The following is a 16,017-nucleotide window of genomic DNA, read 5'->3' on the forward strand; positions in this document are numbered from 1 at the left end:
CTCATACCTCCACAAGCCCCAAGCCTGCCCCTGGCCTCCCCTCCTTCCCCCAGGACTTCTCTACCCTTCTTGAGCTGGACTCTAAACCTCTCCCCTTCTGAGGCAGGGCCAGACACCCTGAGCAGGATAAACCCCACATGGAGAGGTCTGGTGTGGGCACAGCCCTGGCATGGCCCTCTGGCTCCTCACCCTCTGCCAGCTCCATGGCCAGCCCTGTGGATGCGTCCCCAGCAGGTGACCTGACGGGCAAAGGGTGGGAAGGGTGAGGATGTGCGGCAGGTGGGTGGGGAAGGTGGAAAAGGTCTGGGAGTAGGGGCTTCATGGTTGGTGGAGGGCTTTGAGGCTTGGGGGGAGGCTGTTGTAGGGAGTCCTGGCTTGACCCCTAGCCCGGCCTGCAGGCCGAGCCAGTGGGTTGGGTCCCCACCGGAGAAAGCGGACCACTTTCAGCAGAGGGCAGCTGCTGGAGCTGGAGCGGGCGTTTGCAGCACGGGCCTACCCCGACATCGGCACCCGTGAGCGCCTGGCCCAGGTCACCCGCCTTCCTGAGGCCAAGATACAGGTGAGCTGTGACACCCCTCTCCGGGTAGGGGTACCCTCAGACAGCCAGCTTCTGGGTGTGACAGCTCCTTCTCTCTGGGTAACCTGTCTTTAGGTTCTATTTTCCGTGCCCCAGGGTGGAGGGGGTGCCGGAACCAGAACAGACCCCTTCTCCTTCCCTAGCAGGTGTGGTTCCAGAACCGCCGTGCCAAGCGAATCAAGAACAGGAAGCCAGGAGGTCTAAGCCCCAGGCCCGAACCCCCTCAGGGCTCCTGTTCTCTTCCAGACACCCTCCAGCAGCCCTGGGAGCCCCGAGCGCTGGGGCAGCCGCCACCCTCCCCTGGCACATCTCAGCCTGCCTCAGTGTGTCGACATGCTTCTTGTCCTGCTCCTAGCTTGGCTCCAGGGCAAGGCTGGGTGGTGGCTAAAGTCACAGCCCCATGGGGAACGGCTGAGGCTTTAGGGGTCCACCCTTCCTTGGAGCGAGCTACTCCCCAGACCTCACTGGGCAGCCTGTCTGACCTCATCTATGCCTCGGCCATTGTCACCAATGTGGACCACTCCTAATCTAGGTCCAGAACTTGCAAAACCCCTCCTCTGGCTCCTGTAGCCCATCCTTCCCCTCCTAGGACTGAACACATCAGAAGGGGATCCCCTGCCCTCTCCTCTTACGCAGGGAGTTCTCCCACGGGAAGGGAGTTTAGCTCAGGGATCCCACCCTTCCACTGCCCTCCATGCCAGCCCAGGTGCAAGCCCTATGCAGAGACTGGGGCCTGGCTCCTGCTGCCCTGCACCCTGGCCCCTCTTGGGCACAGCCCATCGTCTCAGCAAGAGGTACCTTCAGAAGGTTGAGGTAGGAGGCCATGTTTTCCACCTCATCTGCTAGGCCTGGTCCCCAGTTCTTCTCACGGATAGCTGACAACCTCCTCCCTCGGAAGGGGCAGCCTCTTGAGGGCCCTTCAGGCCGTTAGCTAACTGTTAAGTGAGCTGGGAGAGGAGAGTGCCGCTCCTAATCTAGGCTGCTGGAGACCCACCCTTTCTTGGTTCAGGGCCCCTCTCCTGACTTCCTACCACCTGGACAAATTAATCAGAACTATGGATCTGAAGAGGGAGTGCTATTAAAGTAATAAAGTAAGAATAAGAGCCCAGGGCTTATGTTGATTTAATTTTCACAAAGATCAGATTGGCTGCCCTCTGACGTAGGGCTCTGGAAACAACCTGACAGATTTGGGGTGGAGCGGGGCACAGCAGCATTGACTGGGTTTTGGTATCACTGTCATCTCTAATACCAACTAATCTCCAAATAAAACCCAAACTCTGCACCTTAATCTGGATTGTTTTGTGCTGCGAATGAATGGGGCCGTGGGTCGTTTGCCTTGGAAATTTATCTCCATCACCTAATCCCTAAACAGGGCCAGGTTCCACACAGATTCTCGGTGGGAGGTATTACCCAGGCTTCTGCTAGGATTAGAGGGATAGTTAATCGAAGGGCTTAGGGATCTGACTGACAGACCCTGGAGAGATGGGAGCCTCTGCTGGCACCCCCTGCTCCCCGTCCCATTGATTCCAGGACATTCTAGTTGTCTCCACTTCTGGGGTTGCTCTGCTTCCGAGACAAAAGCATAGAGTTTGCAATCAGTCTGCAGTGGATTCAAACCCCGATGCTGCTGTGTAACCATGGCAACTCTGAAACTCTATGTGCCTGAAAAGTAGGGATGAAACTTGTTTCCTGTTTCGGGAATAAGAAATAATGTAGGGAAAGGGCTTCACATCGTGTGTGACTCAATAAATGCTAGTTCCCTCTCTATACTGGAAGCCATGAGAAACTGGGAAGGCCCCAAACTTGTTCCTCTGAGCTCCTGGCAAGCACTCCCTGGATCCAGAGTACACCAGAGAAAGAACAGTATGGTGAGAGGAAGTGGCTGAGAGAAGGGAAGGCGCCCTTCTCTGCGCTGAGAACTGGAGGATAGGCTGCTTGGTTCCTGTCTCTAACTCTGGCCTTGCAGCCAAAACCCACATTGCACAGCGGCCGTTCCCTCCTAATTGCTCGCTAGGCAGGAACTGGGTATTTTACCTACCCCCAGAAGCTAGCACAGTGCCTGGCCCACACAGCAGCTTTCAGTAAGTGCTCAGCACCACAGAAGTCTGTTGGCTTGCGAGCAGGGGGTTGGGATCTGGTGGAGACCCCATCCTAACAAATGGTGAGTGGGAGGGAATGACCCCAATTTCACTGTGAGATGTCCTGGGATCAGAGTCTGTTTGAGGAGGCCTGCTTTTTACCTAATGTTTGGAAGTCTTCCAACCTAAATCCAGGTACCTGAGGGATGTGGAAGCTTAAGGATATATGGCACCCTGGCCCACAGGGTGCAGACACAGGTAAGTACAGCTGTGAATTTCCACACAGCTTTATTCAGTGTAGCTTTTTAACTCAATCTGAAATAGTTCAGGTTACTAGAACACTGTAAACCGCCACCTACCTTTTCTTCTCATGGCTGACACCTTTTCCCAACTAACAGAAACTGGCAAACATTGCAGAGGAAATGTCTACTAAGTTCATGAGTATAAAATTTATAAGAACAGAAAAGTGCTTTGGGAAAAAAATACAAAGTACAGGAATGTATATAGTCAACAAACAGAAAGACAGAGTCTACCATTAGGAGCAGACCCTGAATAATTATCAGAACTATAGAAATCTGTGTGTTTTGTGTTGTTTGTCACAGGATTTAAAATAAAAATACACTGAATACATATTTATTGAATAAATAAGGCAGATACACCCTTTTACATTGTACCGTGCATTGTACGGATTCTATCATCACACCATTAACCTAAGTTCTCAGAAGTTAAACATTACAGAGACTTCAGGACAACACAGGAGTCTTTGGCTCCATTTAACAGAGGAAAGACCACAACTGGTCATTGGATCTTTCTCAGTCTAAGGTTTTATCTTCTGGAAAAAGGGCCTAATATCATTTCTTTTTCCAAAAAGTTAGCTGCCTTGTTTCCATTTCCACTATCCTATACCAACCTATCTTTCTCTTATTTGATGTCTCTCCTCTGATCACTTCCTCTTCCCACATAAACTGGAGAAAGGGGATCCTTTCTGCTTTCTTGGAGGCTTTAGATCTCAATTACAGGTCTGGACCAAAAATGTATGGAAAAAGATGGTGACTGATTTGTGCACTTGGACAAGTTCAAGGCAGTGTGGTCTACTTCTGGGAAGGCCTGGATTCCATTTACTTGTGATGGAAAAACCCCAGTCCAAGCAGTGCCCAGAAGGGAATGGAGAAGGCAGATGGGCACCAGGTTCAGGAGAAGGTACTGATAGACCAATCCTTTTAGTTTTAAAGATGTGTTGTTGTCTGAATCTCCTCCACTTCTCCCTCTGGAAATTCACAGATGGGGCTCTCTACCATAAGAACGCCAGGTGGCCTCTGACTAACTGTAGCTCAGTATAAACAGACTGAGGGATTGACTAAGAGTCAGTTGGGAGCCTGAAGCCCTCAAGCCTTCTCCAGACTTTGATGATGAAGCACCAGTTACAGCTCTCCCAACTCGCCTTCCATTGCCTGCACCATGACAAACAGCTCGGCCAGACCCACCACTGAGGCGACGATCAATGCAGCCAGCACCCGCTGCGAAGGGGGAGAACCAGGCTTAGGGGATGTACGCTAACATCAGCTCTGCAGCCCCCAGCACCTTTAATGAGGATGGAGAGCCCCCCAACCCAGGCCCTAAGTTGGGGGAGGAGAAGAAAAGAGGGTCTGGCTTTTCTTGGGGTTATTACACACCCCCACAACTGCTGGAAAGCTCAAATGCCCCCCTTGTTTATGGCATAAATATCTGTTCAATACGTAACCTGTGCAAGGCACATTCGCATTCATCCTCCTTTACCCATGAATACTCCTACCTGGGGGACTTTGTCCTGTCCAGTGCCTACTCACCGGGGCCATTTCTGTGAAGATATACTGGCTTCCAAGGTAAGTGCAGACAAAGGCAGCTGCCACCGTGACAATGAAGTTGAAGATGGTGATCACCAGGGCCTTCACTGATCTCACTTAGGGGAGGAGCCCAGAAAAGAAACCTTTAGATCAGTATTCTCCAGGAGGCCTTCTTATCTCATGGCTGCCTCCCCCATCAACTGGGTTTCCTTCAAACAGCAAGCCAGAAGAGCTCAGCCTTAGACCCCGAGCACTGGGTGGGAAGGAGTGCCACAATCCACCCCAGGAAGAGGCGTTAGGAGCCTGGTTTCCTAGTACCTCACCTTGCTTTCCCAGGTCACTGAGAGTCCCACCATGTCTTGAATCCTGGGAAAAAGAAAAAGCAGATCTCAGATTGGAAGCAGCCTAGAAAGCACCCATTTTACAGTCTGGACTTAGCCCTCTCTACTTCCCAACATATTAACTCTGCCTTCTCCATGGATTCTTTTGCTTAGGATCAGTTTGACTTTTACTGAACCACAGAGCAAGCATTTCAGAAAGAGAACATAGATTCCCAGTACCCATCTACTCCTCTCCTGCCGCAGGGCAGAAGCATGCCAGAGAATAGCCAGGAGCCCTGACAGAAAAAGGCTCCAAGGCTCATCCCTACTTCTACGATTTAAGAATTGGTCATCATCTCAGCCCAGAGTCTCAGTGAATGAGCTGGGAACTGTACTTAGTTTGTATGCAACATTGAGTGCCTATGGTCTCTGCATAGTATATAGTCCAAGTTTTCATGTTGTTTCTATCCTCTGTACCTCTTTCCAGTGCAGGGCCCTGCTTTCAGGGGCTACTCAATCCATGTATTCAAGGCACTTACTTGACAGGTGACATTGCGGGTGATCCGCTTATATTCCTCATTGGCCAGCTGTATCTTAATCTTCTCCAGCCGGGCAACTAGCTCTGGGTTCTGAAGCAGAAAAATCAAATGAGAGTGAAATTCCCAGCTTGCTAGAAAGTAGGTCACAATCACTGGTTCCAGTGGGAAAGCACTGCTAAGGGTGCCAGGAGATCCACATACCCTTTATACACTGCCTTAGAAACGGTCATTTTGTATTTCAGTTTCCCAGGCTCTCCAATAGGGAGGACAGTATCTGGTTCTCCCATTCTAGATCCCAAAGATTTAAAAGACAAATTTTTCAAGTCCAAAAGCTAATTCATACGTTCCATGTATTATGAATAAGCCCAACTCAGCCACTACCCCCCTCACAAATATATCCCTTACATACCCGGGGAGGCTTCACAACCTCTGGGAGATAGATTTCACTGCCTTCCAGGAGCTCATGAAGGTATAGTGTGGAATCTGAGAAGAAAAAGTTTCCACAAACGTAGTGATGCATAGAGCTGAGATCAGAGAAAGGTCTAGCCCTTCTTTCTACCTAAATAAAACATAGGCATCTCTGTATCAGTCCATCCCTAGGATCATTTTCAATGGGGAAGGATTTAAGATAATTCCACATAAGTATCTCTTAGTGCTGTACAGATGACTTTAGCTATCAGCTCTCAATTATCCTTCCCATGTTACAACACACAAACCATTTACATTTGCCTTTGGATTAGATCATGTCTGTGGCCACAAGAGTGCGGCCCTAAATAGGTTTAGGTCATAGTGATGTTAAATACCCAGGGGACACTATACTAGGTGATCTCTTTCCAACATCCTTTTAGTTCTAACAGTTGAGTAGTCTACCCTTTGTACTTCTGGCTAGGCTATGTTAATTCTGGCAAAAGACCTTACATGCAGTTTGTCCTGTGCCTTCCCTTTGCAGATAAGGGAACTGAGACCCATGGAGGACAAATGACTCCTTCAAGGGGAGTTAGTGATAGAGCTAGGACTAGAACTCAGATGCTACTCCCAGTCCAGATCTTTCAACGCAGCTTTTGTCATCCTATCTCAAAAAAAAAAAAAAAAAAAAGAAGAAGAAAAAGATATTAGATTTCACCACTCTTGCTCTTGAGATAGAAAGAAATCCAGATTCCCAAAACGTCAAGTTCACTATGCTAAGTTGGTTCCTAATGTGACAAAAAAGGAAGAAACTGAACCTGTTCGACGGTACTGAGTTAGAACCTGGGCTTCCTGAAGGGTCAGGTGGGCCTAGATGTGTCTGAAAGTGAAGACGAGGCTCTCCAGAGAGCAGAAACAGCATTAAGTAAAATTTGTCACCCAACAGAAATTCCAATGGGAGTTAAGAAGGGAGCGGGAGGCCTAGAGTTTATGAAGGAGCTCCTGGGTTGGCTAGATGAGTGCTCCGCGGGAGGAGAGTGACGGAAAAAGACTTCAGGAGGGAGTAGATCTGGAAACAAAAGGCGATCCCGCACTGGAGATTGGGGCTCACCCCTTTCTCTCAGGTGCTGATGTAGATCCCGGATCAGACGGAAGGAAACCAAACGTTGGGGGCCGCTGCAGCTGCTGGAGCTGTCACCTCCCGCGTGATTCTTTCCCAGCGCAGCCTCAAGCTCGGCCCGCAACTTTCGGGGGAGCTGCTCTGGCTCCAGCTCCCCGCCCGGGCCCAAAGCGCGTACCAGTCGCTCGCCCGCTACCAAAGAAGACGCCATATCTAGCCCACTCCACGGTCAGGTGACTCGGAATCGTGCCTTCCGCCCGCGGTGCGCCGGAAGTAGCTAGGCGCTCACGGGGCGGGGCGAGGCTGGGCAGCGAGCCAAGGGGGCGGGGACGCGGCGCGGGGCAGTGTGGGGCGGCGGCGGAACGCCGCCCGGCCGCGGGTCTGGCCGTGTGTCAGCAGCCGAGCAGGCGCTCGGGCGGGACATGGCTGGCTGTGCAGCCCGGCGGGCCCTGGCCGTGGGCAGCCGCTGGTGGTCCCGGTCATGGGCCGGGGCCCGGGGGCTGAGGCCACTCTGTGCAGCGGGTGGAGCCGGGGCCTTCCCGCCAGCGGTGACCACGACGACGCGGAGGCACCTCTCGTCCCGGTGAGGGACGGAGTGAGGGGGTGCGGGCGCTGGGCCTGGAGCCCAGGGAGCGTGTTCCCGGCCAATGAGGAGGCCAGGAGGCTGGGCCGGCTGAGGGTGACTGGAGTTAGACGCGAGAGAGGGTCCCGCCCGAGAAGGGAGCCGACCTGCGCTGCCTGGGACGTGTGCCAGGAGCAGGGAAGGGAACGCGGCCTAGAGCCCTGGCTGTGCAGGACTGGCACTGAGGGGCTCTAGTAATCCTCTCCGAGCAAATCCTACCTCCCTGGCTGGGGTCCCCAGCACCGCTGTCAGTGCACAGTCTTTTAATTCAACACGAGCCCTTTTGACTCAAAGCCTCCCTCAGAAAGATGCTAAAGATGGGAAACAACACTCTTGAATGTGGGTGCTCATGGGTCCCAGGTTTCATTGTGACCTTGGGGAGACCGGTTTTCTTTATGTGACTCCGGGAAGGGGATTCGAAGCTGTGAACAGTGTCTCTCTGCATGGGACAAGCAGATCAAATTGGGGCCTGTGGATCCGTGGGAGGCAGCATGAAGTTCAGATCTCCAAAACAGTAAAAATAACTTTTCTTTGAAGGGCCCATAGAGAGAGAAGTCCTGTTCGGAGAGAGAACTGACAGAGCTGACCTTTTAGTGGCCGAGATTAGACACTGATACTGGGGAGAGATGATAGCTACTTGCAATTTAAGACCCCTGTGAGAGTGGATGTAAATCTTAACAAAAACTATACTGAGAGACTCCTAGGTACAATGTAGGGGAGTACAGGAAGAAATCTAGAGTTGGTTAAGCCCTTCAAGGGTAGCATAAGGACTATATTGTAGAGGGGGAGATGGATGTGGAATTATAATACAGGACAAATATTTTTTGACCACCTCTTATACACTAGGCTATGAAAGGCAGCACAGGCTAATCAGGCACAGACATTGCTCCCAGGGAACTTACAGTCTCTAATGGAGATAAGACATGGACATGCACAACTGAAATGCAAAGTGGGCAGGATAGTTAAAATGCTGTGGGAGGTCAGGAGGATGGGTTAGGGAAGAAATGGGCAAGGGGTACATTTAAGCAGGGTGAGAGGGCATGATATGAGAAATGCTGAGTGAAGAAGGAAGAAAGTGATCTGGGAGCAGTCATATCTAACACTGGGAGACTGGGGAGGTTTTTACCAAGGAGGGGGAGAGGCAGCAGCTCTGTAGTGTGGTAGCCTGGCAGGACCCCTATCTGCTCCAGCTGGCCCTACCCCCCCAACCCTTCTCTGCTGTCATTGCCCTGGTCCCTCAGGATCCTAGGAGCCTATTCTGATGGATAAGTAACATTACCTTCTCAGCTTTTCAGTTGCGTATTCTTTTCCTTCCTACTTAGAAACCGACCAGAGGGCAAAGTGTTGGAGACAGTTGGTGTGTTTGAGGTGCCCAAACAGAATGGAAAATATGAGACCGGGCAGGTGAGTATTGGGCTGGGTCATCTTTCATTTTCATGGAGTGTTCTGCTTCTGAAAGGAGTCAGACATCATCACAGGCCTGAATGGTATGGTTTTCCATTCATTCCACTTTGATGCTTGGTGCCTGACCAGAATCACAAATTTTTAAAGATGGCGTTTCTTTTTTCCTAGATTTGAACACATTTAATGTGTCAGGGGGTTCTCTCCAAATTAGTGTGGACAGGGATCGTTTGGACTATAGTGAAGAGAGAGCCAGGTTGCTGAGAGTTAGGATTCCTTTAACATAGTGGATGGTGGGAAGCCAGTGGAGGGAGCTTTCAGAGAAGTAAACCTTTGATGCTTTGTCATAATAAAACTGATTACAACGTGGTAAGCTCTGGGTGTAAGGCTCTTTTTCTATATCAGCTTTGTTCTCAGTCCACTGGAATAGATTCAGGCCCCTGGTAGGTAAGGAAGACTTTTTGTTTATTCAGCGTTTTTTTGGTATGCCTACAATGGACCAGGCACTGTGCATTAGGGTTAGATCAGACAACAAGGCAGACATGATTCCTGCCTTCATGGAATTTATAGTCTAGGAAAGAATTAATGATATGTAAATAGTCAATGGCTCTACATTGTGCTAGGTGAAGAGGAGGTCAAGGAAGGCTTCCTGAGGCCGGGCATGGTGGCTCACTCCTGTAATCCTAGCATACTGGGAGGCCAAGGCAGGAGGATTGCTTGAGCTCAGGAGTTTGAGACCAGTCTGAACAAGAGTGAGACCCCATCTCTACTAAAAATAGAAAAAATTAGCTGGGTGTGGTGGTGCTTGCCTGTAGTCCCAGCTACTCGGGAGGCTGAGGCAGGAGGATCGCTTGAGCCCAGGAGTTTGAGGTTGCTGTGAGCTAGGCTGACACTACAGCACTTGCCTGAGCAATAGAGTGAGACTCTGTCTCAAAATAAAAAAAAAGGGAAGGCTTCCTGACGCCTAAGTTTTGACCTAAAGGATGAGTAGAGTCAGCCAGCTAAAGAAGAGTGTTCCAGAGTTGGCCTGGGTTGAAGGCCACCTTTTCATGGGAAAAGGTGGCAAGACCTTGTGCTGGAGATAATCCTCTGGAGCTGCTTTGTGGTCTGGGCCTCACTTGGGTGGAATTGCTGTACTGCAGACTCACCGAGGCTTCTCTTTTCTCCCAGCTTTTCCTTCATAGTGTGTTTGGCTACCGAGGTGTCGTCCTGTTCCCCTGGCAGGCCCGACTGTATGATCGGGATGTAGCTTCTGCAGCTCCAGAAAAGTAAGTTTCTCTGGCACTGTGCCTTGGAGTATCCTCAGGAGGAGGCCTGACTCGTGGCAGACATATGTAACTGGGGTCCCAGGGGTGAAGACAGCACTCTCCTGGGCCTTGGAAACAGCTCCAGAGTACTTCTCTGGCACTGAAACTCATGGAGACAAAAGTGCTGAGTGCCAGGGACAGTCTTAAGCCAGAGAGTCCCTTGAGGCCCCCCCCCAGAATGCTCTTCCAAGCTACTTTCAGTTTTCATTATAAATACCCCAGAGGGCATTTGGGGGACCAGTCTTCTTGATTTCTTGATGTTCAGTTGGAATCTTTCCCTTAATCTCACATTATCACTAGAGTACATTAAAAGATCCAGCTCTATTAAATGGTCACACATAGCCCCTGGGGTGTAAGAAAAGGAGGGTTGTCTGGGCCCTGGGGACTGACAATTTGATTTTCTCAAGCTGGCCCCCTTCCTCCAAGAGGCATCTGGAGAGCAACACAAATGATGACTGTGTACCATAGGTCCTCCATGCGCCACTGTTTGCCCCTGACTGGGGAGCGGCTGGGCTGGGGTGTTGCTGAGTAGGTGCCCAGCAGTGCTAAAGCCTCTTCAGATCAGGGACCAGCCTGTGTAGGTGAGGAGATGGTAGGGAGCTGAGTCTGGCACGGCCTCCATTTCCCTCGGGGTGATCTTGGCCTTCTCCTCCCACCCCACAGAGCAGAGAACCCTGCCGGCCACGGCTCTAAGGAGGTGAAAGGCAAAACTCACACTTACTATCAGGTGCTGATTGATGCCCGTGACTGCCCACATATAGTAAGTAAGCAAGATGGCTGGGCCTGGGGGTCCTCTCCATGGAAAAGGCCTGTAACCCCATGTGAACAAAGGGAGGGAAAGAGTCCAACAGAGCCCACATCAGCCCCGGGCCCCAAGGCCTTGCACAGTGGCCAAGAAAGCCCTTGATTCACTTCTTGCCTTAGTCTCAGAGATCTCAGACAGAAGCTGTGACCTTCTTGGCCAACCATGATGACAGCCGGGCCCTCTATGCCATCCCGGGTGAGTAGTTAGCATCTGCATGGTACCTGTCGAGAAGGGGTCTACTGTGTCTCCGGGAGAGGATCCTGATGTCCTGTCATCTGTTGGGAGGGATTGTGATGCTGAGAGGTGTAGCGCCGGGGTTATCCCCCACTGGGACAAGGCCAGGAAATGTTTCTTTTTAGCCCCATTTCCCTCTTCTCCTGTGTGAGTTTCACTGTGTCTTTGCCTCTATGTGCCAGGCCTGGACTATGTCAGCCATGAAGACATCCTCCCCTACACCTCCACTGATCAGGTTCCCATCCAACATGAGCTCTTTGAAAGATTTCTTCTGTATGACCAGACAAAAGGTAATCTCTTTTAAGAAGGAAAGCTGGGGCCGGGTGTGGTGGCTCACGCTTGTAATCCTAGCACTCTGGGAGGCCAAGGCGGGAGGATCACTCTAGGTCAGGAGTTCGAGACCAGCCTGAGTAAGAGTGAGATCCCGTCTCTACTAAAAATAGAAAGAAATTATCTGGCCAACTAAAAATATATATAGAAAAAATTAGCTGAGCATGGTGGCGCATGCCTGTAGTCCTAGCTTCTCGGGAGGCTGAGGCAGGAGGATCACTTGAGCCCAGGAGTTTGAAGTTGCTGTGAGCTAGGCTGACGCCATCGCACTCTGGCCCAGGCAACAGAGCGAGACCGTGTCTCAAAAAAAAAAAAAGAAAAGAAGGGAAGCTGGAATGGAAGGGCCCTTTCTTCAAAGAGAGTATCATAGAAATAATTCCAAAGCTCTATTTCCACATCTCTTTTCAACCTCCCATTAGGCCTGTCAGGTGGATGGCTATTATCTCCTTACAGATATGGAAACTGAGGCTCAGGGATGATGAGAAGTTACTCAAAGTTGTTGGTAGCGAGTCTGGAAACCAGGGCTCTTAACTCCTGGACCAGTTCTCTTTTCATGATTATCACACTGCTCGTGCCTCCTCAGGGCTTATTCTTGGCAGCATTTCTGTGCCTTTTTCCAGCCTGTACTTGTGTTTCACGTGTGGGTGTCCTGTTCACCTGGGCCACCACTGGGAAGGGTTTTCTAGGAAGGGCAGTTGGAGAGTGGGTATGATGCCCTGCACTCTGGCCTGGACTGATCCGTTGTCTCTTGCCCTAGCACCCCCTTTTGTGGCTCGGGAGACGCTACGGGCCTGGCAAGAAAAGAATCATCCCTGGCTAGAGCTCTCTGATGTCCACCGGGAAACGACCGAGAACATCCGTGTCACTGTCATCCCCTTCTACATGGGCATGAGGGTATGTGCCCAGCCTGGGCCCCTTCCCACAGGGCTAGGCCTCAGTTTCTGTGTGCTGTCTCCAACGTGACTGCTGGGAGAGGAAGGGTTCTAAATTTAAATCTTGTCCCTGTGGTTCTGCTCCCAAGAGCTGCATGTGTTGGGTGGTGTTGAGTAGCCTGTTGGCAATGGCTGACACCAAGACCTACAGCAAGGAAACCCACAGTCCCAGGAAAGAGTCCTCCATGCTGAGTCTTCCTTCTTCCCTGTGGCTCAAAGGGAGCCATGTTTATGAAGAATATACGCATACTTGTTTAATCATTGTAGGCTGACCTTCACACTTTGTGCATTAGTCAAATGTTTATTGAGTTGTTTCTTGCCTGGCTGTAAGCTAGGTCCTGGGGATGCAAATATAAATGAAGCACTGTCCCTGCCTTCCAGGACCTCATGGTAGTCAGGGAGGCCAACATAAAGTATTGCTGGAAAGTGGGGCGAGGGGAGAATGGGGGAGGACAGGCGGGGCTGGTGAGGAGGGTGGTGAGAAAGGTCAGAGCCCCTGTAGCTGATTTTCTGGGCATCCAGCTCTGCTGGTGATCTGACAGGATGAGAAGAAGGGAACGGACGTGCAGCCTGCCCCGCTGTGAGCTTGTGGGCCACAGTTTAGTCATCATCCTCATCCCACAGATATTCTATCTCTGCAACCTTCCTGGAATACGTCTACTCCACTGGAGAGATGTTGATTGGAACAGACTTGGTCTTGCCGTCTGGGACTTAAATCTTTGTTTTTTTTCCCCAGGAAGCCCAGAATTCCCATGTCTACTGGGTGAGTGTCTCCCTCAGGGGAGAGGGGAGCTCAGGAGGTGTGCCTGGGGGTCAGGCTGGAGGTGAGGGAGCTTACCTGCTGGCGGGGGTGGAGCCTCTGCAGTGCGGGGGTCAGCCTTTGGTGCCTTTCCCTCTGCACAGAGTTCTGGGTGGCTGGCCCAAGGTCTGTTCTTTCTTAAACACAACTGTCTCCCCCACACCACTGCAGTGGCGCTACTGTATCCGCTTGGAGAACCTCGACAGTGACGTGGTACAGCTCCGGGAGCGGCACTGGAGGATATTCAGTCTCTCTGGCACCTTGGAGACAGTGCGAGGCCGAGGGGTGGTGGGCAGGGTAAGCATCCCTGGGCCACTATGCCCGGTTTCTGGTCCTGTCCAGCAGGCCTAGAGGCTTGGCGCATGCTTTCCTCTTCCAGTGTGACTATAGACAGGCTCACTCTGTGAACACATTGGGTGGCTTTGGATTAGGGATCCTACAATAATCCATTTCACAGATGAAGAGAATGAGACTGAGAAGTTAAATGCTAACATGTGGTTCCACAGCTAGTATTGGCAGGGCCTGGATTTAAAGCCTAGTGAGTCTGCAGTCCAAGTTTTTGTAGTTTTTGTTGACTGGCATAATGTCTTAAAAACCTGAATTTGAGTGCCTTTAGGTGGGGCATGCATCTCCCCCCACTCCCCATGGTCTTGCCTCGGGCTCATTTTACACGTGTACACCCTTTGCTGGGCCTGAAGAGCTTTTACATTCCCTGCCTACCCCACACTGCCTCCTGAGAACTCAAGTCACAAGTGGTACTGGTGCCTCAGGCCACATTCAATAAGCTTTTGTCCAAGTCAGCAGGGACTTGGGGAAGCAGGGTGGCAAAGTAATACCAGCGCTTTGGAATTAGGTAGTCTGGCTTCAAATTCCAGATGTGTTATAATTGTATAACTTTGGGCAAGTTATTTAACCAAAATTTCAGTTTCTTACTGCTAAAATGAGCACACCTATTACCTTATGATGGCTAGGAGAATGAAATCAGCAAAGGTTTGCAGTGTACCTGCCACGGTGCCTGGCACTTAGTGCTTGTGAATGGATGCCGTGAAGGGTATTTATGGAGTAGCTCCTGGGTCCAGCGTCTTTGTGTGGTGCCCTCAGACGTTCGGTCTGAGATTCTTTCCCAGTAAGGATGAAGGGGCCACGCCCATAGCCACGCTGTGGGCAGAGGTACTGGCAGGCGCTGTAGCAGCGCCTGCTGCATGGTGACTGGGGTAGGGGCAGCCAGTCCTGATGAACTGGCAGAGAGCATGTGGCCCCAGGTTGCAGGGAACATGTCCCCAAGGCTTGGCCTGACCCATTTTGCCTGAATCCTTACAGGAACCAGTGTTATCCAAGGAGCAGCCTGCGTTCCAGTACAGCAGCCACGTCTCCTTGCAGGCTTCCAGTGGGCACATGTGGTAAGTGAGTGTGTGCTGTGGCAGGGGCCACTTGATTCCACAGACACAGGCTGCTGGGCAAAAAAGCGAGAGCTCATAGCAAGCGCACAGGTGGCAGTTAACACTGGGCCTAGTTATGTCCTGAGATGGAGCTTTATCTGCTATTCATTGTGTGGGGCTTGTCTGATTTTTTATTACTGCCTTTTCCCCAGTTCCCTGTGATTTGTGGACTGAAGACTTAGGCCAGAGGTCTGGTGATTCGATGCTGTGGAGTTGCTCATGTGGTTGGGGTTATTTCCTTGGTATTTCACTCTTTAACCTGAAAGTATAGTTGGGTAGCTTATGCAGTGTGCATCTAAGGGTCAGAGTCTGGACAGCTGTTTCTTCATGTGGGGCCAAGATGGGCTCTTGGGTCCCTGGACCAGTCATCACATCATGAGCTCGACAGAAGAGAGCCGGGGCCGGCCTCGTCCTCTGTGGCTCTGGAGCTGAGGGCATGGGCCCAAGCAGATCCTCAGGCGGGCTCAGCCCTGACTCCCTCTAAACTAGCTTCTCTGACCCACAGGGGCACGTTCCGCTTTGAGAGACATGATGGCTCCCACTTTGATGTCCGGATCCCTCCCTTCTCCCTGGAAAGCAATAAAGATGAGAAGACACCACCCTCAGGCCTTCACTGGTAGGCCGCTGAGGTCCTGAGGGCCCAGGCCTGGCCCCACAAAGAACAGCTGTCATCCCACTATTGCTGCAGAACTCTTCTCCCCTCATCACGAGCCACAGTGGCTCTCTTAATTTGATTTTGGGGTCCTTTTTTGGGGGAGGGTTAGTGTAACTGTTTTCTTCAGAAGACCCATGTAGGACTCCTCCAAGGTTGACCTCCTCATAAGTCCTGCCTACACCGTGTTCCAGTAAACCTTTCACCAAGGAACTGTGTTCAGCTGCCACAGGCCTGGAGGATCTTCTTGGCCTGTCACACAAGTTGTCTGGAATGTGAGGTTTGGTCAATAAACCTGTGCACGCTTGGCCACGCTCGCCATTTCTGCCCGAGTTGCAGGCTGTCTTTCTGATCCAGTGGGGCCCCTTGATTGCTCTCTCTGCTGCTCTTCCAGAGAGCCGCCCCTCTGCTAGGATGTGTGCCTGTTTCCCTCAGCCTGGATGCTGGACACCTCCCAGGGTCACTGTGCCTCTCAGCCGGTGGATGACACTTGACTGGACTCTCGTGTCTCTTTTACCTTCTGCCAAGTGCAGAGAGGGAGGCCAGTGTCAGCATCAGAGTGGCCTGGCTCTTAATACTGACCAGCCATTGTCATTTTTGGCCTCGCCGGGCCTGGGAGAGGAGTGAAGCAAGC

The 16,017-nt window shown here is 51.4% G+C and overlaps 3 protein-coding genes across 3 annotated transcripts; 2 read left to right on the forward strand and 1 right to left on the reverse strand.

Moving 5' to 3' along the window:
- Positions 1-137: 137 nt before the first annotated feature.
- On the forward strand, positions 138-1,104 carry SEBOX (SEBOX homeobox). The gene is made up of 3 exons (XM_045525395.1): positions 138-234; positions 399-559; positions 724-1,104. The coding sequence occupies exons 1-3, from the start codon at positions 138-140 to the stop codon at positions 1,102-1,104; spliced, it is 639 nt and encodes a 212-aa protein (XP_045381351.1).
- Positions 1,105-3,272: 2,168 nt separating this feature from the next.
- On the reverse strand, positions 3,273-7,153 carry TMEM199 (transmembrane protein 199). The gene is made up of 6 exons (XM_045525394.1): positions 6,854-7,153; positions 5,747-5,820; positions 5,338-5,427; positions 4,802-4,844; positions 4,482-4,594; positions 3,273-4,172 (listed from the first exon to the last, which is right to left on the reverse strand). Exons 1-6 carry the CDS (start codon positions 7,071-7,073, stop codon positions 4,077-4,079), a joined length of 636 nt encoding a protein of 211 aa, XP_045381350.1. The 5' UTR covers positions 7,074-7,153; the 3' UTR covers positions 3,273-4,076.
- Positions 7,135-15,708, forward strand: POLDIP2 (DNA polymerase delta interacting protein 2). The gene is made up of 11 exons (XM_045525388.1): positions 7,135-7,445; positions 8,807-8,888; positions 10,056-10,153; positions 10,856-10,952; positions 11,117-11,192; positions 11,414-11,521; positions 12,319-12,455; positions 13,230-13,256; positions 13,464-13,589; positions 14,613-14,692; positions 15,237-15,708. The coding sequence occupies exons 1-11, from the start codon at positions 7,285-7,287 to the stop codon at positions 15,349-15,351; spliced, it is 1,107 nt and encodes a 368-aa protein (XP_045381344.1). The 5' UTR covers positions 7,135-7,284; the 3' UTR covers positions 15,352-15,708.
- The last annotated feature ends 309 nt before the right edge of the window (positions 15,709-16,017 follow it).

Source organism: Lemur catta, chromosome 15 (assembly GCF_020740605.2).
Source record: "Lemur catta isolate mLemCat1 chromosome 15, mLemCat1.pri, whole genome shotgun sequence".
Classification (NCBI taxonomy): Eukaryota; Metazoa; Chordata; class Mammalia; order Primates; family Lemuridae; genus Lemur; species Lemur catta.